This window comes from Aethalodelphis obliquidens, unplaced genomic scaffold, assembly GCF_003676395.1.
Source record: "Aethalodelphis obliquidens isolate GAN/ISIS:26980383/991018 unplaced genomic scaffold, ASM367639v1 scaffold18, whole genome shotgun sequence".
In the NCBI taxonomy this organism is placed as follows: domain Eukaryota; kingdom Metazoa; phylum Chordata; class Mammalia; order Artiodactyla; family Delphinidae; genus Aethalodelphis; species Aethalodelphis obliquidens.
The window spans coordinates 29,915,913-29,942,408 of record NW_020837962.1 but is presented as its reverse complement, the minus strand read 5'-3'; the positions used below and the strand labels follow the sequence as shown (position 1 = coordinate 29,942,408).

Sequence of the window (26,496 nt, the reverse complement as noted above, 5' to 3'; positions counted from 1 at the left end):
GTGAACTAAGTGGAAATGGTATGTTTGAGCCATGATGGGAGCAAGGATTATGCTGGGGTCAAATGGGAGGCAGCCGTCCGTTTATTTAACAGCCCGCATCTGAGAGTTTATGCTAAATGGAAATAACTGGGCTCAGGTTTATCCACCACAAAAGGACTTCATTCTGACATCAGTAGGAGATGCTTACATGGAAAGCTGTTTATTTTGTTGTAAACATTCTAGATCTGCCTTTGGTGAGAAGATTTTCTACAAAGTAAACTTAGGTTGTCACTTGTAATCTGGCCGTTACCAAGCCATGAACTTGAGATGGACAGCCTTAACCTCTGGGGGAGTCACTGCCCTGAGTGTCCAGCCAATGGGCTCTGCGCTGACCATCTTCCACCACGTGTTTCTCAGACTGTCCAGGAGCCTGAGGGTTCACTTTCTACTTGTAAATTGAGTCGCTTTCCTCCCCTCACTGCATGTTCTAAGGTGCCTTTGGTTACAGGCTCTCTCCCTCACCAGCCGTCTGGAGACTTTGGCCCATGTTTTAATCTAGTCCAATAACTCTGGATCCCTAGTTTGTCAGAGACCTGGCCTATCTGCACATTGGTTTCTGCAGGTGTCCTGATGGTGGCCATCCCGTCTCAGCTTCTCAACACATCCACTTCCCAAGCCAACTTCATTCTTGGTTTGCTTTTTGCTGCTGTGTGTTGTTAGGAAATTGCTCTTCTAGGGGTTGGTGAATGGTCAAAAGTTTCCATTGCAGTCACCAGAGTCGCCCAGCATTGGGCGCATCCAACCTGGGACTCACTGCACTTGGTTCCTTTTGTATGGATTCCCCGTGTCACCATGCATCTGCCTCTGTTGTGGGCCTGTCACTGACCCAGCTTCTGGAAGAAGGCCCTGCTCTGCCTCCTCCCTCGTCACCTCACGCAAAACTCTTCCTCATTCTCCGGCCGTGACCTCCACCCCAACTGCTCCTGCTCAGGTGCCGGGAGCGAAACAGATACTCCTCTGCCCTTATCTGCTGTGCCCAGCTGCCACCTCACTGCCCGTGCCCCGGGGGAGGGGATTCGTGGCAAAGGACGTGAGGCTTGAGAGTGCTTTCCAAGAAGTGCGCGGGTTGATAAGAATCTGAGAGTATTAGTCAGAAAAACCTCAAAGCCTTGGTCGTTTCTGTCTGGGTACCAAAGGCAGGTGAGGCCAGGCTCTGTCTAAATAAACAGAGCTCATCTGTCCTGAGGTGACCGATTAGCCACTTCCTATGAATTGCTGGGGAGCAAACAACAACTTATCACCTTGGCCAAGCACAGGATCGTGAAACCCCCGCCTTTGCGCTTCCTGGGGAGATCAGGCAGAAGAGCCACACGCCAAGAAGGTCCTCCCGAAACACAGTTGGCTTCACGTCCTCTATTTAAATCCCCTTGAGATGTCCTGGTCCACTTCACTTTCCTGCCAACCCTTCGCAAGGCTCCTGTGCCTCATTTTCAGGACTGTGTAATATGATGTCTGGGGTATTTGTTCAAAATATTTAACAACCAATTCAACAGTATTGCAATATTTTAACAACTGGCAAGGCTGTGCAGGTGCACACCAGCTGAATACAAGCCCCTGCTGGTGTCTAAGTACTCATTAACACAGGCCTGCTGTTCCAGTCGGGCCTGTTTCTATGCTGAGTCAGGCCCTGGTGCCTCAGCTGCATTGTTTCCCTCATTGAAGTGTGTTCTCCCCTCCCTGATTAGCTCCAGTCCACTCCAGAGACTGATGAATTCAACCTGTCAATTAGTCCCAAGTACATTTTTGTTGATGGACTTGAACTCCCTGCCTCTTAGATATACATTTCCTTTCTCTTTCATTACTGGGCTTGAAGAAAGCATATAGTAAACAGAATGAAAGTGCAGAGTGAAATGGCAAATAGTCTTGGAGAAACCTCTCAAACTCAAGGTCACAAAGGCTTCCTGGAGGTGCAGTCCTGTGTGTACCATTCTAGCTTGATAAACTCTGGGTAGCTCACGTGGCCTGTCTCATCAGAGCCCTTGCAAACCTTTATCCTGGAGAGCACCCAAGATGTATTCTAATGCAGGACACAGTGTTCCTCTGCAGTTGCTTTGACATTGCAGCGTGGAGGTGGGAAACCTCAGCCCTTTCCTCCAACTTGAACTTCTAAGAGCAGTTGTTGGGGAAATTAGTTGAGTGTATACAGCAAGTTGAATATTAAACACAGTGTCTTAGATGATTAAAGGCCCTGCTGACGAGTGGCTATAAGTTTAAAGTAAATGGTGGTTTGATGCTCCTTATTCTTCTTTTGGAATCTGTCAACATCCCAATCTTCAAAGGCCATTTTATAACCTGTGTGTTTAGGCATTTCATCTAAGGAATTTATTTTTTAAGAGTAGATAAGTATGTCTTTTTCCTTTCTGCTATTTATGTGGTATCCATTTGTAGTTCTTGAATATTTTATTTCCATAAGAAATTATAAGCTCTTAAATTCAAAATCTCAAAAAGAATTTACATAATAACTGTAGAATTTTGGATGTGGTGTTGTCATTTTAAACAGGAGTCAGGGTATATTTCAGACGTGGAAATAATGTTAAAGACATTTTCTTTATAGCTGCATTAAATAGTACCCAACCTAGTAGCTAATGACAGAGCCTCCTCTAAACTGGACCTAAGATACACTCAGGAAGGGAAAGAAGGAGACTGATGAGCCAATTCTCTGAGAAATCATAGAACAAAATCTGAAACTTCCTATCACATATCAAGTTGATGGGTTTTATTTGGGAAGTTTGAGTATTCTTCATGGCAATGCATCTCTGCATTTTGTTACCACTTCCTGGATTGAGTTATGCAGATTCAGCCAACTAGGCTTAATTTTCAGGTTCTAAACGGGTTTTGAACTCTTTTCTTGCCACTGTTGGAAGGCAGCAATGTGTCCTAATTGTGTGGCCCAAGGAGTGAAGGGTAAACCGTAAGTGTACATGATTAAGGCCCACAGAGTTAGAGAATGGTACAGCTTCTGGGCCAGTGTGCCCAAACTGTGCTCCAGGCAGCTTTTTGAGAGCTACAGGTCAGGACTGGGAGACAGTAGTGAGCCCTGGACTCTTCACTCTTGCTCATCCTCCAGATAATTATTCATTGGAAGAAAGGATGTCAGGGCCAAAAAAAAAGGTTTGAAAACTACCAAGGTCTCCTAGTTGTCTCATTTTCTCCAAGGGGAAGTTGAACCCCAGGATATTGAAGAAAGTCACCGAAAGTCACATAGTGACCTGGCAACTCCTATTTCCTTGGAGACCCTCTTTACAGACTACTTCTGTGACTTTTCTATCCCTTAAAAATATATATATATACATACATACATATAGTTCTGTATTTTAGCCTGCTAAATTGTAGACAATGTTAAATAGTCAGTAGAGGTGATAACAGTTTGAGTAGAATTCTTTTTCTAATAAATTTATTTATTCATTTCTTTATTTTTGGCTGCATTGGGGCTTTGTTGCTGTACGCGGACTTCTCATTGTGGTGGCTTCTCTTGTTGTGGAGCACGGGCTCTAGGCACGCCGGCTTCAGTAGTTGTGGCTCATGGGTTCTAGAGTACAGGCTCAGTAGTTGTGGCACACAGGCTTAGTTGCTCTGCGGCATGTGGGATCTTCCCGGACCAGGGATCAAACCCTTGTCCCCTGCATTAGCAGGCGGATTCTTAACCACTGTGCCACCTGGGAAGCCCGAGTAGAATTATTTTTAAGGCTCAGGAATGCTATTTGTGATCTGTACCATCTCTCATCATCCTTTGAGTGTCAAGGACACTTGCTGTGGGAGAAGAGGCTTGTTTACTTCTGTGCACTCTGCCTGCAGTTACAGGTTTGTTTGTTTTGTTTTTTGTTTGTTTGTTTGTTTTGTGCGGTACGTGGGCGTCTCACTGCTGTGGCCCTCCCATTGCGGAGCACAGGCTCCGGACGTGCAGGCTCACGGGCCCAGCCGCTCCGCGGCATGTGGGATCTTCCCAGACCAGGGCACAAACCCATGTCCCCTGCATCGGCAGGCGGACTCTCAACCACTGCGCCACCAGGGAAGCCTGAGATTACAGTTTTAAGGATACCCCTAAAGACTGTCTTTTAAAGCTATTAAGAAAACTGTATTCTTATATTTTATAGTATTGTGAGTTTTTTCCTGCTTACAAAATAATACAAACGAGTGGAAGATTAAAATAAATTCTAAAAACAAACAAGGAAAGCGGTTTAACTTCATTTCTTTACAATGTATTCAGTAATTGTTATGTCCAGAATTTTCTTCTACAAAGAACTTTTTGGAAAATATTGGGGCATGTTAAGCACAGTATAGATAAAAAGATGACGACGTTATCCATGGACCAATGCCATTTTAGAAGTAAAGTGTAAGGGGAGAATGGGTTAAAATAATATCCTGTGTTTTTAGCCAGTAATACTTAAGCAGCTACTCTGGGTCTGGAGCCTGGGCACGTGCTTGGCAGGCTCTTGCTATGGGGCAGAGTTTGAGTCTGCTGCCCTCTTGTGGCCACTTTTTTCATGTTCCTTAGCCTTACAGAGAAAAAGAATTTAAATGTACCATATGTGTTAAGCCTTTGTAATTCATTCTTTGCAGAGTTTTTTCATCTTAAAACAAAGATGAACAAAGTTGTTAGAGATTATTTTACTCATTTGAAGTCTGAGAAAATGACTTATTAATTAGGCCTAGTTACTGCACATGTTATATAATTTGAGGACACCTTTTCACATATCTTGCTTGATTGATTACAGGGTAGAATACAGATATAAAAAATGCTATCTGACTTTTTTTTTTGCACATTTGCCAAATAAATGTTATATTTTCTTCTGAAAAGATAAGATCAAAGGATTTAAATATGCCTTATTTGATGAAATTATAGGCGCATTAAAAGGTAAGAGATTTTAAAAATCTTTTGTAATCTGACAAAATAGTGTAGACCTATTTCTCCCTGCTTTTCTCTGCTAACTACAACTATACACCCTGGAAACGCAAGTGGCATCCAAAGTAGAACATTTGCAGTGGTAAGAAGAAGATGAATTGTTTTGGGGGCCCCAGGACTGAAGGAACAGCATAGAGAAGGTGACCAGGAGCAGTGCACCCTGACCTACATCTAGAAACAAGAAGGGGTCACATAGACTCCTCTCACCCCATGATTGACTGGTTGTCTATCCAACATCATCAGGAGAACCCAGCACCCAGCAAGGGGGAGCCTATAGGAGACCCGTAGCAATAAGTGACCAGGGGAAGTGCTCTCCTCCACTGGGCCCAAGATGCCCCTCCCCTACTAAGCCAGACCTAGGCATCCAGGAGGCACACACAGGGGGATTCTGCAAGCACTGCAAGTGACCCAGCCTGGGAAGTCCCTTTATCTTAATGGGCCTGAGACTCCCCTCCTTTACCCACATTCACTCTGGCAGCTGGGGAGCAGCAAAGAGGGGGGCACTGTAAAGGGGAACCCCACCTCAACAAGCAGCCCTGCCTGGGAAGTCTGCCCAGGGGCCTGAGATCTCCCCCTGCCAAGGAACACCTATAGGCCAGGCCAGGCCCTCAGACAATACCAGCAGGGACCTGTGGGGGCCTCAGCAGCACCAGACAAACCACAATGAACAGCAGAGTCTCTGAAAATTAGACCGCAGCCCATGAAAGCAGGCCAGAACCTGAGTGCTGAACCTAAAGAGAATGGCTGCCTGCTAAAAAGAAGGATTTAAATAGGACCAAGATTCTCTAAATGAATAGTCTCTAAACATAGTGGACAAATGTTCAGTATATAACCCCAAATCACCTGTCAAACCAAGAGCTGAAAAGTCACAACTTGAATGAAGAAGCAGTCACAGACACCAACAGTGAGATGAATCACACTGATTTGGAATTAAATGACAAGGGTTTTAAAGCAACCAACATAAAAATGGTTGACAGTCAATTACAAATTCTCTGGAAATAAATGAAAAATAGAAAATCTCAGCAAAGAATTAGAAAAAAAAGCGAATGTAAATGGTAGAATGAAAAATACAACAGCCAAAAAACTGATGAATTGAACCTCATCAAAATTAAAAACTTTTGCTCTCTGAAAACCCACATGATGAGGATGAAAAGATAAGATGCACACTGGGAGAAGTATTTGCAAATCTGATATCAGACAAAGGACCAGTATCTCTAGAGTATGTAGAAACCTCAAAACTCAACAGAAAAAAATAAACAATCCAATTAGAAAATGGGCAAAAGACACAAAGAGACATTTCTCTGAAGGGGATATCCAGATGGCAAATAAGCACGTAAAAATATGTTCAACATCATTAGCCACAAGGAAAACTAAAACCATAATGATACCTATCAGAATGCTAAGATAAAAAATATGACAGCACCAAATGCTGGTGAGGAGGTAGAGAAACTGGATCATTCATACATTGCTGGTGAGAATGTAAAATGGTTCAGCCACTCTGGAAAATGGTTTGGCAGTTTCTTATATAAAACTAAACATGCAGTTACCACATGATCCAGTAATTGCACTCTTGGACATTTAATCTGAGAGAATTGAAAACTTAGATTTGTGCAAAAACCTGTACATGAATGTTCATAGCATGTTTATTCATAATAGCTAAAAACTTGAACTGCCCAGTTATCCTTCAATAGGAGAATTGTTAAATTGTGGTGCATTCAGACCATGAAGCACTGCTCTGCAGTAGAGGAATGAACTAGCCATGCACACAATAGCTTGGGTGAATCTCCAGGGAATTAGGCTGCATGGGAAAAAACAGCGAATTCCCAGAGGCTACATACTGTATTCCATTTATATAATTTTTTTTTTTTTTTATGTGGTACGCGGGCCTCTCACTGTTGTGGCCTCTCCCACTGCGGAGCACAGGCTCCGGACGCGCAGGCCCAGCGGCCATGGCTCACGGGCCCAGCCACTCTGCGGCATGTGGGATCTTCCCGACCGGGGCACGAACCCCTGTCCCCTGCATCGGCAGGCGGACTCTCAACCATGACGCCACCAGGGAAGCCCTATATAATATTTTTGAAATGACAGTATTTTTAGAAATTTCAGAACAGATTAGTGGACACCAGGGATTGGGGTGGGCAGAAGGATGTGGGCCTGGTTATAAAGGGCAACATGAGGGATCCTTGTGGTGAGGGAAATATTCTGTATCTTGATGGTGATTATGGATGTGTGAATCTACACATGTGATAAAATCGTATAGATACACATAAATGATTTTAAGTAAAACTGAGAAATATGAGTAAGATGGTTGGATTTATCAATGTCAATATACTACAGCTTGAAGTACAATACATTAGGAGAAGGTGGGTAGAAGTTCACAGGATCTATCTGCATTATTTCTCAGGCTTATTTCAATAAAACTTCCTGTGAAAAAATCTGTTGGACATCTCAAGAAATACTGGTCCTTTTTTTTTTAAAATGCCGGTCAGATCACCTTTTCCTTGTTATGCCTTATATTTCTCTGAAACAACTTTTAAAATCATTATACAAATAAACAGTTGCCTATCTTTGATCATTTTCACTGTTTCTAATGTTTTGCTATTATAAAGGGCTGTGTTCAACATTCTTATGGTTAAACCCTTGTATATACCTTAAATTGTTCTTCAAGCTATGTTTCTATAAGAAAAATTGCTGTATCACAATAATTTTTTTTTTCTTTTTTTGCGGTACGCGGGCCTCTCACTGTTGTGGCCTCTCCCATTGTGGAGCACAGGCTCTGGACGCGCAGGCTCAGTGGCCATGGCTCACGGGCCCAGCCGCTTCGCGGCATGTGGGATCTTCCCAGACCAGGGCACGAACCCGTGTCCCCTGCATCAGCAGGCGGACCCTCAACCACTGCGCCACCAGGGAAGCCCATGATATTTCTAGCTTTTAACCCACACAGCTTCAAAAGTCATTTAGTGGTTCTGTGCTCTGCTTTCCTTCTCTGTGAAATAGGAACAAGGCCTTTTTCTCCCCAATTCCCAGGGATTTTGGTGTTCTTTCTTCTTTGTTTTTCTTCCTTGGCTCTGTCTTTATTTTATGCTATCTTGTGATTTTGTGTGTCCTTAAAGCCACCTTCAGTCCTTGATGGGAAAAGGTAGGGGTATAAGTAAGTAAAGAACCATATAAATAAAATAAAGAGAGTTATGAAAGCACTGAAAGAAGTTCAAAGCATCACACATATGAGAAATTTTTAGCCAGTGAGTGTTATCAATGGCAGAGGTTGGAAAATCCACTTTGTCATTTTGTCTGTTAGGTTAGAAATGTTCAAATCATTGTAGACTTCATGCGATATCTACAGAAGATAAAATATTAGAAAAACGTGGATGAAATAAACTTTCTTTGGTCCTTTGAAGATAGAAGTTCTGAAATAGTTAAGTAGCAGAGGTAAGAATATACTTTTTTTTTTTAGAATGTACCTTTAAGACATGTGGCTGGAAGTTCTTATAAAGGAGAATTAACATAGAGATTATGATGCATCTCTCACCCTCAGGAAGTGCTCACTGCAAAGGTCACACAAGAGAATGATTACAAGGGGAGTATAAAGTCACTTATAAATAGTCATCACAATAGCTGACATTTATTGTTTCCTTGGCCCTATCCCAGGTAATCCTTCAATAAGCAAGGGGAGAGATACTGTTTTCATCCCCATTTTAGAGATTTCTTTTTTTTTGGCTGTGTGGCATGTGAGATCTTAGTTCCCCAACCAGGGATCAAACCCGTGCCCCTTGCAGTAGAAGCACAGAGTCCTAACCACTGGACCACCAGGGAACTCCCTCATCCCCATTTTAGAGTTGAGAAAATTGAGGCCCAGCTAAGTTATTTAACCAAGGCTATGGTAGAACTAGGCAGTCTCACTCCAGAGCTTTGTCAGTGACCACCATACACAATATTGCCCAAGTGGTTCCCTCAAGCAGCAGTGCTTCTCGAGGTTTCCTCCAAGGCTGACACCATCAAGTTCTCTGTTACACACACTCCTGGGCCAGGGCCAGGATAAAGGGAAATGGGTGACTTTTTGCTCTGGCTCCCATCTGGCTTGATCACCAGCCCTGGCCTTCCCTTTTCACTGTCCTGGGCTTATTCTCACCCTAAGCATATGCTCAATAAGCCCACAAACACTTGTAATTCAAGAGGGGCTGAATTTCAACGCAACATTCTTGAAGACCAGAGAGGCATGAGGACATTTGTTCTTCACCTTGTTTGACTGAAGATTCCTTCAAAAATCTGATAGATGGATAAAGAAGATGTGGTACATATACACAAAGGAATATTACTCAGCCATAAAAAAGAATGAAATAATGCCATTTACAGAAACATGGATGGACCTAGAGATTATCATATTAAATGAAGTAAGACAAAGAAAGACAAATATTATATGATAGCACTTCTATGTGGAATCTAAAAAATGATACAAATGAACTTATTTACAAAACAAATAGACTGACAGTCATTGAAAACAAACTTATGGTTACCAAAGGGGATAGCAGAGACAAAGGGGGAGATAAATTAGGAGTTTGGGATTAACATATACACATTGCTATGTATAAAATAGATAAACAACAAGGACCTACTGTAGCACAGGGAACTATATTCAGTTTCTGATAATAACCTATCATGGAAAAGAATCTGAAAAAGAATATATAGATATAGATATAGATGTATATATAGATAGATAGATAGATGTGTGTATATATATATGAATCATCTTGCTATACACCTGAAGCTAACACAACATTATATATCAACTATACTTCAATTTTTTAAAAATGGTTTTTAAAAAGAAAGAATCTGGGGAATTCCCTGGCAGTTCAGTGGTTAGGACTCGGTGCTTTCACTGCTGGGGCCAGGTTCAATCTCATGTCAGGGAACTAAGATCCTGCAAACCTGCAAGCCGTGCAGACAGACGAAAAAAAAAAAAAAAGAATCTGATAGAAAAAATGAAAACTTTCCCCACGGGGGGAAAAAGGGGGCCTCAAATGTAGCATGCGGTTTTGGGGGAACCCCCGCCAGAAGCCTAGGCCTTGATTTAACATTTAAAGGAATAAAACAACAATGACAAGAGGAGGTGTTGATGGGCTTGCTAACTAGGGGTTGGGAGGCTGTCTCCTTCCTCCTCAATCAAAAGAGGAAGTTGCCTATTCCTATGACTTGATCATTAAAATTAATGCAAAACATTAGTATAGTTCCCGAAAAGAATAATCTATCTTCCACTCAGTCTCTTGTGTGTTTTCTACGTGACTTTAAGGTCCCTGCAGGCTAGTTTTGTTTGTTCAAGGTCTGCCACATCCTGTAAAATCTTTCACTGTCTTGGAACCAATCTGGGACTGTACAAGAACATTTCCGTGATGGCCTAACAGGAATTCCATCGCAGACATTGCCCTAGATGAAGGTGTCTGTCACCTACCTAACCCTGTAGACCAGTGCACTTGACATTTTTCCACTGGCATAGATATGTGGATACATGTGCTGGTGCATCTAACAGGGATTTATGTTTAGAAGCCGGATCTTGTTCAGCTTTTTTTTTTTTTTTAATAATAATTCTTTTTTATAAATTTATTTTTGGCTGTGTTGGGTCTTCATTTCTGTGTGAGGGCTTTCTCTAGTGCCACGAGCAGGGGCCACTCTTCATCACGGCGCGTGGGCCTCTCACTATCGCGGTGTCTCTTGTTGCGGCGCACAGGCTCCAGACGCGCAGGCTCAGTAGCTGTGGCTCACAGGCCTAGTTGCTCCGCGGCATGTGGGATCTTCCCAGACCAGGGCTCTAACCCTTGTCCCCTGCATTGGCAGGCAGATTCTCAACCACTGCACCACCAGGGAAGCCCTCTTGTTCAGCTTTGCATGAGATGTTTCCTATTGACTTGGTAAGCTTGAAGTGTTTGAAGGCAAGGAGAAAAACAACAAACAACCCAAGAGATGCCACATATTCAGATTCTTTGGCAGTTTATTTACTGAAAAGAGAGTTATGTGCTGGTGGTGAATAAGGCCTTTGCCCAGCCCGGGAAATCTTGTGGAGTCCGGGCAGCAGGAACCCTGGCAGCATCCCACGGTGATCAGCTGAGGGAAAAACAAAAATCTTACAACACTGTCCCCAAATGCCCCCTTTCCCTCCCAGAAGATAATCTTGTTTTGCCAGACATAGGAAAGCTGTACCTGATGCTCAACTCTTGGTCTAACAGTCATGAAGCTACTGTAACATGACTGTGTTTCCCCTGCTCACTGTCCTTTATCAATCGGTTCCCCATCACCCTTTTAGTTTCTTGAAATAAAGAAATTAGACCTTTCTACAAGTGGTACATTTTTCGGTTTCTTTAGACAGGAAAAGGGTACTTTGGGGCAGGCAACAAAGTAAGAATGTAAATATTTGAACTGTCTGCTAAATTTGTGATCAGACAGAGGTGAGCCTAATGTTGTAGGACACATGGCTGGGCCTGGCGACCTCCTTTTCTTTGTTGAATGGAGAGAAAGTACAGCTTTTGGGGCTTAAAGGGTTTTATCATTTTTTACTGGGTGTCCTTAGGCATGTTAAGAACTTCTCTGAGCCTCAGTTTTTTCATCTGTTTTATGGGGCTAATAACACCTAACCAATGGGGTTGGACACACAACAGGTGTCACAAATGACAGTCCTCACCTCTATACTTTTAACTCTTGTTTAAGCATCAGGCTCAATGGTCCATAATGTATAGATTTCTGGATTATACCTTCTTCCTCCCTGTTGAAAATTAAGACACTTGTCTCTTTTTCTTCTATCATATATCCATCTCTTGTGATGGTTAAGAGCACTGATCATTTTCCTATATTACTGTGAGAACGCGTATCATCTGCAATAAATGCCTTGTGCCCATTTCTACTCTTACCAGTCAGGCCTGAGTTTTGATAAACTACTTCCCAAGTTTTGAAGGAATTGGGTTTAGGGCTAAAAGAAATCAAACAATAATCTTGATAGAAGTGGAACAGAGGCCCACAGTGTTGTCCCTGGATCTGTTGAGGTCGCTGGCATCTGCTTCTGGCTATGGACAGAGAGATCCAGCATCACTATGTCTCTTCAGAGTGATGGGAGAATTGACTTTCCTAGCCATCTTGCCTGCCTATGCTGTGCTGATTAGTTAAGGTACCAACATTCCTTATTTGTATCCCCTGTTTTTGTTTCTGTACACCCAGGGGATGTAAACTGAGTGACTTGGGGTGAGAAAGGGTGTAAAGTGGCATTGATGGTTGCCAGCCCTGTCACCATCTTCTCCACTAATACGCCACATATTGTGTCTTTCACTGCAAGACTTGCTTTTAGTACCTGAGAGCAAGTGAGTTGTCCTGTAACCATCACCTGTAATTTTCTGCCTTGAATCCTCATTGTGTTCATGAGCACACTAGCTTAGAAGTCAGCTGGCTAGCAGCCACATGCTGGGACAGTGCCCACTGCTTTCAGCTGCAGCCCCGCAAGGCTGTGCTCTATGTCTTGGGTCCCTTTCCTATGCTGGGCCAAGGGCAGCTCTTGGCCACATTTGATTCTGCTTGAATTGTGATTCAAAATTGGGACAATGATAACATTTTGGTATTAAATAATTAAAATCCAGAAATACAGTGTAAACTCCTGACTTCTGAAAATATTTCTGAAAATAATATATAGGATGCTACATTATTCAAAGCAGTTTCATAAGTTAGAGTCCTATTTCTGTGGAATGTTCCCAATTTGGCAAGCCAGATAACCCTAGAATTATTTGAACACTACTGGAAAAGCAGTGCCCTGGAGACTTCCTTTTTAAAGATATAGCCTTTCTTTGTCAGGCTTCAGGATTCGTGCCCTGGAAGCCATTAGTGATTTCAGGCAATGAGCTGTAGAGAAAATCCAACGCATATCTTTCTTGTTGCAGACTTGCTGCTACATTTTTGGAGGGAGGTCCCCACTTTGGTATATGTATGATAGTTATGATATTAGTGATGAAGACATTAGTCATCCTTTTAAAAAATTTATTTAAATAAATAACACAGAAGGGTATGAAATGAAATATAAAAGTCTCATGTCTCTTCAGTACTTCTCCCTAGAGATCATCATAAATAACTTCTGTGCATCTTTCCAGATATTTTCTATGCAGTTATAAGCATATACATACATATAGTTATACTTACCCATACATACATATACACACATACACATACACCACATATATTACACATAACACAAACAGCTCATGTATCTGTTTTTTAGAAATGCAAATGGGATTTTACTATACATAGCATTTTGTATCTTACTCTTTTCACTTAATGCTATATTAAGGCATCTTGCCATTTTAGTACATGTAAATCTCATATTTTGGGTGGCTGCAGAGTATTCCACTGTATGGTTGGACCATACTTTATCTGATGTGATGTCTGTTGGTGGATGTTTAGGTCATCCCCACTTTTTAACTCTCACAGACAATCTGGTAGTGGGTTTCCTCATAACATATCTTACCCAATGCATTTGGTGAATGAATACTCTCATTAATAGAATCATATCTTGAGAACTATATTGCTTTATTTTAAATATTAGTGATTTAGTAGATTTTAGTGGAGAATATTTATAATAAAGCCTATTGACTAACAAAAGATCCCTTTAAGAATGTATAAGAAACATTTACAGATGGCGGAAGAGCTATAGAAGTCAGGTTAGTTGGGTTGATCTTACTATTTGCTAGGAGTTAATTCATGGTAAAATATTTGTTTTAGAACGTCAAATTAATATGCCATGAAGGAATTTAAGGGGGGTGGCCTTTTTAAATGAGTTTCCATAGTGGCAGATACAGAGCTGTGGCACATGCATCATTAGAATGTTCTTCCAGAGGTGGAACTATAAAAGAATTTTTCATAAGAGGAGGTGAGAAGTGTTGGGGTGGATTCTTCTTTCTAAAACTGTGTTCATAAGTGATAAAAGTGACAGCTTTATAAAAAGTCACTAAAGAACTAGATGTACAACAAAATAGTAGAAAGGAGCTGAATGTACATGTTTGCACAAAAATGGGCAACCCATTTTAATTCCATGAAATGAATACTAACTACTGTTTAGAGTAAATCTTGATAGCATTAACAGATATGCTGTCCTTGAAGTAACAACTGACACTGCAGAAATACAAAGGATCATGAGAGACTCCTATAAGCAACGATATGCCAATAAAATGGACAAACTAGAAGAAATGGACAAATTCTTAGAAAAGTACAACCTTCCAACATTGAACCAGGAATAAATAGAAAACATGAACAGACCAATTACAAGCACTGAAATTGAAACTGTGATTAAAAATCTTCCAACAAACAAAAGCCTAGGGCCAGATGGCTTCACAGGTGAATTCTATCAAACATTTAGAGAAGAGCTAACACCTATCTTTCTCAAACTCTTCCAAAATGTAGCAGAGGGAGGCACACTCCCAAACTCATTCTATGAGGCCACCATCACCCTGATACTAAAACCAAGCAAAGATGTCACAAAAAAAGAAAAGTTGCAGGCCAATATCACTGATGAACATAGATGCAAAAATCCTCAACAAAACATTAGCAAACAAAATACTAGCAAACAGAATCACGTGAAAAGGATCATACACCATGATCAAGTGAGGTTTATCCCAGGAATGCAAGGATTCTTCAATATATGCAAATCAATCAATGTGATACACCATATTAAGAAATTGTAGGATAAAAACCATATGATCATCTCAATAGATGCAGAAAAATCTTTTGACAAAATTCAACACCCATTTATGATAAAAAGTCTCCAGAAAGTGGGCATAGAGGGAACCTACCTCAACATAATAAAGGCCATATATGACAAACCCACAGCCAATATCATTCTCAGTGGTGATAAACTGAAAGCATCTCCTCTAAGATCAGGAACAAGACAAGATTGTCCACTCTCACCACTATTATTCAACATAGTTTTGGAATTTTTAGCCACAGCAGTCAGAGAAGAAAAAGAAATAAAAGGAATCCAAATTGGAAAAGAAGAAGTAAAACTGTCACTCTTTGCAGATGACATAATACTATACAAAGAAAATCCTAAAGATGCCACCAGAGAACTACCAGAGCTAATCAATGAATTTGGTGAAGTAGCAGGATACAAAATTAATGTACAGAAATCTCTGGCATTCCTATACACTAACAGTGAAAAATCAGAAAGAGAAATTAAGGAAACACTCCCGTTTACTATTGCAACAACGATAACAAAATACCTAGGAATAAACCCCACCTAAGGAGTCAAAAGATTTGTATGCAGAAAACTATAAGACACTGATGAAAGAAGTCAAAGACAATACAAACAGGTGGAAAGATATACCCTGTTCTTGGACTTGAAAAATCAACATTGTGAAAATGACTATACTCCAAAGCAATCTACAGATTCAGTGCAATTCCTATCAAATTACTAATGGCATTTTTCACAGAGCTAAAACAAAAAAGTTCACAGTTTGTATGGAAACACAAAAGACCCCGAATAGCCAAAACATTCTTGAGAAAGAAAAACAGAGCTGGAGGAATCAGGCTCCCTGACTTCAGACTGTACTACAAAGCTACATTAATCAAGACAGTATGGTACTGGCACAAAAACAGAAATATAGATCAGTGGAACAGGATAGAAAGCCCAGAGATAAACCCACGCACATATGGTCACCTTATCTTTGACAAAGGAGGCAAGAATACACAATGGAGAAAATACAGCCTCTTCAATAAATGGAGCTGGGAAAACTGGACAGCTACATGTAAAAGAATGAAATTAGAAGACTTCCTAACACCATACACAAAAATAAACTCAAAATGGATTAAAGACCTAAATGTAAGACCAAACACTATAAAACTGTTAGAGGAAAACATAGCAGAACACTCTATGACATAAATCACAGCAAGATCCTTTTTTTTTTTAAAGTTAATTAATTTATTTATTTTTGGCTGTGTTGGGTCTTCGTTGCTGCATGCGGGCTTTCTCTAGTTGCAATGAGCGGAGGCTACTCTTTGTTGCAGTGTGCGGGCCTCTTATTGTGGTGGCTTCTCTTGTTGCAGAGCACAGGCTCTAGGCACATGGGCTTCAGTAGTTGTGGCACGTGGGCTCAGTAGTTGTGGCTCATGAGCTCTAGAGCACAGGCTCAGTAGTTGTGGCACACAGGCTTAGTTGCTCTGCAGCATGTGGGATCTTCCCGGACCAGGGCTGGATCACATGTCCCCTGCATTAGCAGGTGGATTCTTAACTACTGTGCAACCAGGGAAGTCCCAGCAAGATCCTTTTTGACCCACTTCCTATAGTAATGGAAATAAAATAAACAAATGGGACCTAATGAAACTTAAAATCTTTTGCACAGCAAAGTAAACCATAAACAAGACAAAAAGACAACCCTCAGATTGGGAGAAAATATTTGAAAATGAAGCAACTGATTAAGGATTAATCATCAAAATGTACAAGCAGCTTATGTAGCTCAATATCAAAAAAACAACCCAATCCAAAAATGGGCAGATGACCTAAATAGACACCTCTCCAAAGTAGACATACAGATTGCCAACGAACACATGAAAAGATGCTCAACGTCACTAATCATTAGAGAAATAGAAATCAAAACCACAATGAGGTATCACCTCACACCAGTCAGAATGGCCATCATCAAAAATCTAGAAACAATAAATGCTGGAGAGGGTGTGGAGAAAAGGAAACCATCCTGGACTGTTGGTGGAAATGTAAATTGATACAGCCATTATGGAGAACAGTATGGAGCTTCCTTAAAAAACTAAAAATAAGGACTTCCCTGGTGGCACAGTGGTTAACAATCCTCCTGCCAAAGCAGGGGACACAGGTTCCATCCCTGGTCTGGGAAGATCCCACGTGCTGTGGAGCAACTAAGCCCATGCACCACAACTACTGAGCCCGCACACCGCAACAAAGAGAAGCCACCACAATGAGAAGCACACATACCACAGTGAAGAGTAGCCCCAGCTTGCCACAACTAGAGAAAGACCGTGTGCAGCAACAAAGACCCAACGCAGCCAAAAATAAATTTACCATATGACCAAGCAATCCCACTGCTGGGCATATACCCTGAGAAAACCATAATTCAAAAAGATACATGTACCACAAAGTTCATTGCAGCACTATTTACAATAGCCAGGACATGGAAGCAACCTAAATGTCCATCAACAGAAGAATGGATAAAGAAGATGTGATACATATATAAATAATGCAATTATTACTCAGCCATAAAAAGGAACGAAATTATGCAATTTGCAGAGACGTGGATGGACCTAGAGACTGTCATACAGAATGAAGTTAGTTAGAAAGCGAAAAACAAATACTGTATGCTAATGCACATACATGGAATATAAAAAAAAAAAATAGTACTGATGAACCTAGGGGCAGGGCAGGAATAAAGATGCAGACGTAGAGAATGGACTTGAGGACACAGGGGGGAAGGGTAACATGGGACGAAGTGAGAGAGTAGCATTGACATATATACACTACCAAATGTAAAATGGATGGCTAGTGGGAAGCTGCTGCATAGCACAGGGAGATCAGCTCGATGCTTTGTGATGACCTAGAGGGGTGGGATAGGGAGGGTGGGAGGGAGGCTCAAGACGGAGGGGATATGGGGATATATGTATACATATAGCTGATTCACTTTGTTGTACAGCAGAAACTAACGCAACATTGTAAAGCAATTATACTCCAATAAGATATTAAAAAAAATAAAAATAGATAAATAATTTATGGGGGTGGGGAACAGATATGCTCTCCTTAAACAGATCCTTAGAATTAGATTTATTTGTTCTGTGTTCACACTTAAATCCCCTTTTCCCTTTGTGGGCACATCCCTTCGGTCAGGTGTCTGATTAGTGGCGTCCATGTTGGGAAAGCTGTGTGTCTCATGTGAGGTGGGTCCCCAGTGCCACACTCCAGCTTGCTCCTGAAGGGACTGCCACTCTGCCACCAAGAATGGCCCTCGGCAGCTCCAGCTACAGGCCAGGACAAATTTTCTTCTAATTACTGTTATTCTATGTCTTACAACAATGCATCCATCCTCCCTCACTTCTGTAGATAACTCAAGTTTTCACTCCATACCAGTGATTCTCAACCAGGGGTGATTTTGCCCCCTGGAGACATTTCGCAGTGTTTGGATACAGTTTGGGTTCTCCTCCTCTCTCACCTCCTCCTCCTCCTTTTTTTGAGGCCCAATAGAGATTGGCCCAACTTTTTATTTTGCCAACGAAAGATCTTAAAAACAGCCTAGGGCTTCCCTGGTGGTGCAGTGGTTGAGAGCCCGCCTGCTGATGCATGGGACACGGGTTTGTGCCCCGGTCCGGGAGGATCCCACATGCCGCGGAGCGGCTGGGCCCGTGAGCCATGGCCGCTGAGCCTGCGGGTCCAGAGCCTGTGCTCCGCAACGGGAGAAGCCACAACAGTGAGAGGCCCGCGTATGGCAAAAAAAAACCCAAAAACAAACAAACAAAAAAACAGCCTATACCAGTCATTCCACAAATCCCCCATCATTTTGTGAAAGACACGATATTTTAATATCCAAAATGGAAGAAGAACCTAATCCCAAAATCACGATCAGGCTTCTCTAGTCACAAGTTTTCTCACTTGGCTGTGGACTGGTGAGAATTTCATCATGGCCCAGCATGAGTTTATAGGCCAGCACTCAGGACGCTTTGATGTACAGAGCATATAAAGCACTGCTTACTGTGCCCTGGTACTTAATAGGCAACTGGGAAATGGTAATAAATACTATTAATAACTATTTCTTAGAGATTATGATGCATGAAATTTGATTCCTTCAATTTTTAAAAATTCTGATATCTTTGAACAAGTGAATGGGTGGCTGGCTATTCGTTTCTGTTGATTAAATTTTCTGTGGTGGAGAGATTTCTGTAAAGTTTGTGGATCATATTTTTAGTAGATTATACCAAGATTCAAGCTCAGTTAAAATGTCTCTCTGCTTTCTAGAGCAAATCATTAGGTTAATGAGAAGTAATTTTTCCATGTGTATCTCTCTCACCAGGTGTTAATGCCTCACCAACACGCTGAGTTCTCTTCTGTTTTCTCCATATTGTAATCAGTTGTTTACCTGAACCCCTGATGACTGGATTTTTTAAAATGCAGTGGATGTTGTTCATTTATCCATTCAATAAATGTTTATTGTGCATCTACTATGTGCCAGGCCCTGTGCTTGGCACTGGGCATACATAGTGAACAAAATAGATGAAGACCCTGCCTTCAAGGAGCTTTTATTCTAGTTACCAGGGTCCTGTTTGGAGGTGGTACAGAAGGGGTAAATATACAACAAAACAAATAAATAAATATTGTATCAGCTGGTGCTATGAAGAAAAGGCATGCAGCATAAGAGATGGGGTGCAATTTAAGCACCATGGCCAGGAAAGTCCTCTGACAGGTGACATGCGCATAGAGGCTGGAAGAATTTTAGTTTTAGTGGAGTAAATTAGTACATTTTTCCTTTGCTTGTAAAGTTAGTTCTGTGATAAAGAGCCTCTTCTATACTTTTATATGGAAGAGGAGAAAATGCAAATATCAGAAAATAACAATTAGAGAAATAGTAATATATTTACAGCACTATTTCCTCAAAGTACAAAGCAAAAAGAAACAAACAAAAAGGACTGGTGGTTGTTTTGGACTTATCTAGAAATGAGCCAGGTTTTTTCAGAATACCTATTACTGCTTCTTCTCCATCAAGTTTTACTTGATGGTTGGACTTCATGATATTACGTTGTTAAGTGTCTGGATTTTGCTGTCTTTAAAAAGTACTGAAGTTTGTTTTGGCAGGCAGTTAAGTTACTTGCTTATCAACTTGATGGTTTCAGGCTTGTTTTTAAGTTCATTAGAGAGATTTTGGAGTATCCTTTACTCTGTACTTAGTTTAGCTTACTACCAAGGTGTGCCCGTTCTGGGTCTCTACTGAATACGCTGGATGTTCAACAAGGTCTCTCCACTGTGGCTGTCAGAACATGGAGGTCTCCTAGCCCTGTGCAAGTTCTTGGAGTTGTTCAGCTCAGCTTCCCTCCCTGGCTTTACCTGGCTTTATGGAGTTTAACCATAAATGTGCACAGCTCAGTGTTCAGTGGAAGACTCAAAAAGAATCCTTGTTCCAGTCTCTGCATCTCTTTCTCTGTGTAGCTCCCTTCTCTCTAGAACTTAGCCTCACAAATTCTAGGTACCTTAAGCTCGAATCTCTGTCTCCTCACTGTGGAGACTGCTGTGCTCTGCTTGGATCCCACTCCCTGCACTGTGGTCCAAAAAGTGCCTCCAGGCAGGAAGCTGGGGCAGTTGTAGGCACATCTTGTTTTGTTTCCCATTTCTCAGGGGTCAAAGTCTTATACTACCCGTGTCCAATATTTGAAAACAGTCGTTCCATACATTTTGTCCTGTTTTCTAGTTGTTTACAGCAGAAGTGCAAGTCTGGTACCACTTAGTCTGTCATTGCTGGAGGTTATTTACTTAGATTTTTTTTTCTACTATTCTTCTGTAGTAAGTAAAGGCAGAGATCTTGTCTCCATTTTATAAGTTAGATGACAGAGTTGCCAAGAGTGACTAAGAGGTTTGAGATCACACACTGAGTTGGCAGGATGGCAGGAACTGTGGACCACATTATCTGGCCCTGCCTCACTAAACTACAGCCCGCCTGCAGACCTAAGCACCCCAGTGAGTGTTACTGGTTCCAACTGGCAGAGACAAAAGCAGCAGAGAAAAGAGAAGAGAAAACAGTAAAAAAGAAAAGTGGTAGAAGAATGGGGTAGGAGAGAGCTCTACAGCTGTGTATCAGGAGAGAAATCTGGGGTTGTTATAGTAACACCAAGAGCTGTATCAGATATCACTCACTGTCACCCATAATAATATAGAAATAATAGCCACCATTTACTGAGTTGAGATCCTTCAGTGTATTATCTCATTTAATCTTCATTCTCTACCTAAAGAAGACACTATTATCCCTATTTTATAGATCAGGAAACTGAGGCTTAGAAAGGCAAAATTACCTCCCCACAGACACAGCTAATATTGCAGCAATGCTGAGATTTGAACCCAGACCTGCAGACTCCAAAGCTTGTGCTCTTCATCGTAATGGTTCACCAGCAGAGGTCGCCTTTCCCTGACTCATTTTTGCTGACTTGCCTAATATTTTTCCCCCTTTCACCTGATTCCACCCCTTCAGGAATACCATTCATTTTCTTCTGATTTTTAAAACCAATACATGCTAATTTTAGGACACTTTGAAAATACAGAACATTAGAAGGAAAAAAATCATCTATACTCTTACCTTTATCCATTATTTTCAATCTCAAACTTTGCTTGTTAACTGTAATGCTCACCTTTGTAACTGCTTTGTCTTCATTACATATAATAAGTACTCAGTGAATGTTTATTGATTTCAGGCACCATAGCAACTCTATAAACTATTTAAATAGCAGGTAATTTGCTAAGAAAGTCACACGTTTGTGTTTATGCCTAAAGAACTACTGGATTCCAGTGGACACACATGGGGACCTGATAGTATTTTTCAGTGCCTCAGGTCTATGCCATGTTAAGTTTCATGGCCCTTACAGCTCCTTCCACCATGCTGTACCCATAGGTACTCAGCAGATACCCTTTGACTGATAGACCTTCAAAGATGGAAAGTAAATTCATAGTTGGTGAATAAATGCACTGTGCTAGCTCCTGGGGAGAAAGTGTGAACTAGATACAGTCTCTGCTGTCTTAGAATTTAAATTTACCCTTTAGTGATAGAAAACCCAAGCAACCCATTTCTGAAATGTCCAGATTAGAAGACATTTTCCCACAGTGATATATTTATCAGCAAACTCAGAGTTGTTTGTCACGGGTAGGTTTAAAAAAGAATGGCTGTGGAAGTCCAAGTAAAGTTCATAAAATAAAGAGAGGAAAATGTTACTGCAGGCTGATATTAAATGATCGCTTAGGCTGCTGTCATGCTGTCTCACAGGGGAAAGGTTTTATTTATGTCTCCTTTTGTCTTGTCTTCTTTTCATCTCTGCGTTTGATGGGTAAGCTTTAGCCTGGGCCTTTGATTTACCGTGTCCTGGAGAAAGGGACCAGGGATGACAAAGCCAGCCAGGCCATACCTAAGAGCCTGATGTATTGTCCCAGATCCAGAGCCATCTGAGAGGCACATGGAGGATTTTAGCATCCTGCTGAGGGGGAGCCTGCTGGGAGGCAGCATCCTGAAAACCTTTATGAGAGAGTTTCCCAGTCCTCCTTTGAAAGGCACAGTTTGCTCAGGTATTGGGTTATGGCAACAATCTGTAGTCCTTTGAAACATCTTTTACTATCAGAGTTTAATCAACTGAGAAAATAAGAAATTATGGGGACTTCTGGGTGGCTCATGGTTAAGAATCTGCCTGCCAATTCAGGGCACACGGTTCGAGCCCTGGTCTGGGAAGATCCTACATTCCACTGAGCAACTAAGCCCGTGCGCCACAGCTGCTGAAGCCCGCGTGCCTAGAGCCCGTGCTCCGCAGCAAGAGAAGCCACCGCAATGAGAAGCCCGCACACTGCAACGAAGAGTAGCCCCTGCTCGCCACAATTAGAGAAAGCCTGTGCACAGCAACGGAGACCCGGTGCAGACAAAAATAAACAAATAAAAATAAATAAATAAATTTATATAAAATAGACAACTAATAAGAACCTGCTGTATAAAAAATAAATAAAATAAAATTCAAAAAAAAATCTTGTGGAAGTCTGTGACCAACATTTCTTAACCTCTAAAATATAATTTGGTAAAAACTTTGTTGTAGCATACTGGGTATTGAGGGACAGTGATCTCAGTTATCTATTGGGAGTGATAAAAAATTACCCCAAAATTCAGCAGCTTAAAACAACAAACATTCATTACCTCACAGCTTCTGGGGGTCAAAAATCTGGGAGTGGCTTAGCTGGGGGCTTCTGACTCTAAGTCTCTCATGAGGTTTCAGTCAAGCCAAAGCCTTGACTGGAGCTGGAGGATCTGGTTCCAACAAGATTCACTCATGTCACTCCTGGCTGGAGTTTTCAGTTCTCCAGGCCCCTCCACAGGGCTGCTGAGTGTCCTCAAGACAAAGCAGGTGACTTCTCCCCAAGTGAGTTAAGAGAAAGAGAGAGAGAGGTGGAGGGTGCTCAAAACAGAAGCCACAGTGCCTTTTATAATCTAATATTGGAAGCAACAGACCATCACTTCTACCATGTTCTATGCGTCACACAGGCCTACCCCACTACAGCATGGTAGGAGGCTATTCAAGAGTGTGAATACCAGGAGATGGGGATCATTAGGGGTCATCTTGGAGTCTTGGCAACCATGTGGGCTATTGGTCAGGTGGTCATTTCATTTAAAAGTCCATCATGTTGGGTCAGGTGAATTGATGTTTACTGCTTCTGTTGTTCATCTTCTTGAGACATATAAAGTGAAAATCCAGAGCTGTGGGGCTGTGAATGTGTGTGTTCATGTGTGTGTCCTTAAATCCCAACAATGAGGCCAATTATATAGTTTCTTATCATACAGTAGGGCCAAAGAGCTGATACCTGAGAGGCACAGATTGATAACCAAGCAGACTTTTGGATTTGGATGAACAATCTCAACCTGAACAAGACCAGGGACCCAGTACAAGGGAAAAGCCCCTTCTCTTGTGTCCACTGAAGGGGGCACTGACCAGGCTCAAGGTGTGGGAAATCTGGAGGGAACCTATTTTCAGTGGAACATCCTGGGAACACCTTCTCAGAGCTATGGTGCCTTTTAGCCCTCATTTTCCAAAAAGGGAAAGAGAGATCCAGTACCAGGCTGCTGGTAGAGCCCTTCCTTTATTCTCCCCTATATGAGTTCCTGGTCTGGTCTTGAGCAAGTCACATGCTTGCTCTAGAACTTAAATTCTTCAACAGTAACAAAGTGGTTGTACTAGAAAGAAAGGTAATCAGCACAGGCCTTCCTTCCGGCTCAGTCATGTTGCAACTGCTGTTTCACCAGGTACTGATCCACTGAAGAGTTACCTGGGCATTCAGATGTGAAATCTACTGGTTTCTAAATGGCATTTTGTTTCCACTCAGAGACCTGTAACTAGCCAATCTTATGGCATGCAAGTGGAGGTACCTGACAGTACCCCAGTTTCTCCAATAACAAATAGAGGGAATTACCGAGGTCTCCCAGGCATTCTGAGCAGTGTGCAAATGATTTGCTTGTTTCCACTCAACGCTGCTTTTCTAAAGGTTCGTATTTGTTATAACGGTAATAGGTTAACATTGTAAAATACAAACAAACTTAAAGAAGAAAGCTTAGAAAGAAGAAACTCTAGGATGAAAAGGATGGAAAGAAGTTGGGATGGTCTTCAAATATATCTGATGACTTATTTTCTCATAACAGTTAACATCACTTAACTATGGTTGCTGGGTACATGGAGGTTTGCTGTTTTCAGTTTTGTATGTTTCCTGCTTGTTTGAGTATTTCATACATTTTTAAAAGCAATGCTGAGAAGAAAACCATCTCCTTTTAAAACCTGGTGATAATCCTTAATCATTGTCACCATTTTTGTGATTTACTTGTAGCTCTTTTTTTTTCTTTAACCAAATAAGGGTCATTCTCTATGTATAATTTTGCATGCTGCTTTTTTTCATTCTGTAGAATAGGTGCATAGAAGGTGGAATTACTTCATCAAAGGGCATGCACATTTCCAAATTTGTTACATAAGTACTGCTAACACTCCAAAAGCCTGTACCAAAAATGTCTGAGAGTGACTGTTTTCCCACATCCTTACTGATATGGGTGAAAAACAAGAACTCATTGTTCTAATTGGCATTTCTCTGATTACTAGTAAGGTTTGAGCATCATCCTATATAATTTTCTTAGATATTTTAATTTATTCTGTGAATTATCTGTCCATATCACTGGCTCTTTATTTTAAATTGGGTTATTTGCTTTTCTAAAAAATTATACCCTGCACTCATATTCTCCCATTGAGAATATTCTACCACATTTGCTTCATCATTCTCTTATTCATTTGAGAATTATATTATTTTTTCACTTAATCATTTGAGAGTAAGTGTAGACATAATGCTCCTTCACTCATAAATACTTTAGTACAGTGTGTACTTCCTAAAATGGGACATTCTCTTATACAACTACAGTACACTTATCAAAATCAGAAAAATCAACATTTATACAGAGCTCCACTGTGGATTATTCCACAGACCTGATTCAGTTTTTGCCAATTGTCTGTTTTCTTTAGACATTATACTATGAGCCTTTTCTGATATCATCTAAATTCAAAAATATCATTTTTAATTGCTGAAAAATATTGCATTATATAGATATGCCATAATTTATTAACCATTTTTGCCAGCTATTATTAATATTTTTACTCTTACAAATAATGTCACTGTGCACATCAGTGTCCCATGCTTTTCGTGTTGCATCCTGCTGACACACACCGGAGCTGGCAGCTCTGAGAAGGAACATGTTTATGGTGTGTGACAGGGGAGACCTGGCTCAACTCTACTGATCCCTTTAAATAATAACCAGACAGACCTCCTCCTCTTCCTTTCCCCACACTTTCTCCTTCCAGCTCCTCCTGCTCTTACTGCAGGATCATTTCCGATTCTGCTAGAAAACTCACTTTTTGCATTCCATTTTCTTTCAGCTGGTTGGGGTGTGGGTGTCCCGCACCTTTGAGTTTTATGGTCTATCTTGCCCATTGTGCTTTGTGTCTTCCAGACACTCCTCCAAGTTGTCATCCATTGGTGGTGCCCTCCTGGCCTTCCAGCATACAGTGGATGCATATATATGCACTTAGATATTCTGAGCCTGGCTACTGATGCTTTCTTTAGAATAGACTCTTGACAGCCAAATTACAGTGTCAAAGCATTTGAGTCCCATAGCCTGCTGGGAAAGTGACACTGCTTATCCTCCACCCAGCAAGCTGGGAGGGGGCTGGTCTACCTGCATCCTGGGTAACATCCACCTCTTCCACAGGGGTCTTACCCACCCGGTGACCTCACTGAGGATAGAGTATGGGTGCAAACTATCATCTCGGTTTTTTTTGGTTTTTTTTTTTTTGGCTGCATTGGGTCTTCGTTGCTGCACAGGCTTTCTCTAGTTGCGACGAGCGGGGGCTACTCTTCATTACGGTGCGCGGGCTTCTCATTGTGGTAGCTTCTCTTGTTGCGGAGCATGGAGCTCTAGGCACGTGGGCTTCAGTAGTTGAGGCACACGGGCTCCGTAGTTGTGGCTCGTGGGCTCTAGAGTGCAGGCTCAGTAGTTGTGGCACATGGGCTTAGTTGCTCCGTGGCATGTGGGATCTTCCTGAACCAGGGCTCAAACCCGTGTCCCCTGCATTAGCAGGTGGATTCTTAACCACTGCGCCACCAAGGGAGTCCCCATCTTGTTGTTTTAATTTGCATTTCTTTACCAATTAAATGCAAATTCTTTTTAACTTGTGGTATATAACATATAACATAAAATTTACCATATTAACCATTTTTTAAAATGTATAGTTTACTGGCAATAAGTACATTGTACCATCCAGGA

At 41.4% G+C, this 26,496-nt stretch overlaps 1 protein-coding gene across 10 annotated transcripts in view; it reads left to right on the top strand.

Annotated features, from left to right (window-relative positions):
• Window positions 1-26,496, top strand: part of SHLD1 (shieldin complex subunit 1) — a 91,349-nt gene that overhangs the window by 26,725 nt on the left and 38,128 nt on the right. Inside the window, exon 3 of one of the 10 annotated variants that reach the window (XR_003435182.1) lies at window positions 24,024-24,182. The exons of 7 other annotated variants lie outside the window; for them this stretch is intronic. Coding sequence is in view for 2 of the 3 variants with exons in the window: in XM_027118216.1 (XP_026974017.1) it covers window positions 22,098-22,264 (167 nt within the window). In the remaining variant the exon portion in view is untranslated. Of the gene's footprint in view, window positions 1-18,984; window positions 19,129-22,097; window positions 22,421-24,023; window positions 24,183-26,496 lie in introns of those variants that run through there. 2 more of the 10 variants (XM_027118216.1, XM_027118219.1) reach the window with 2 other exon arrangements.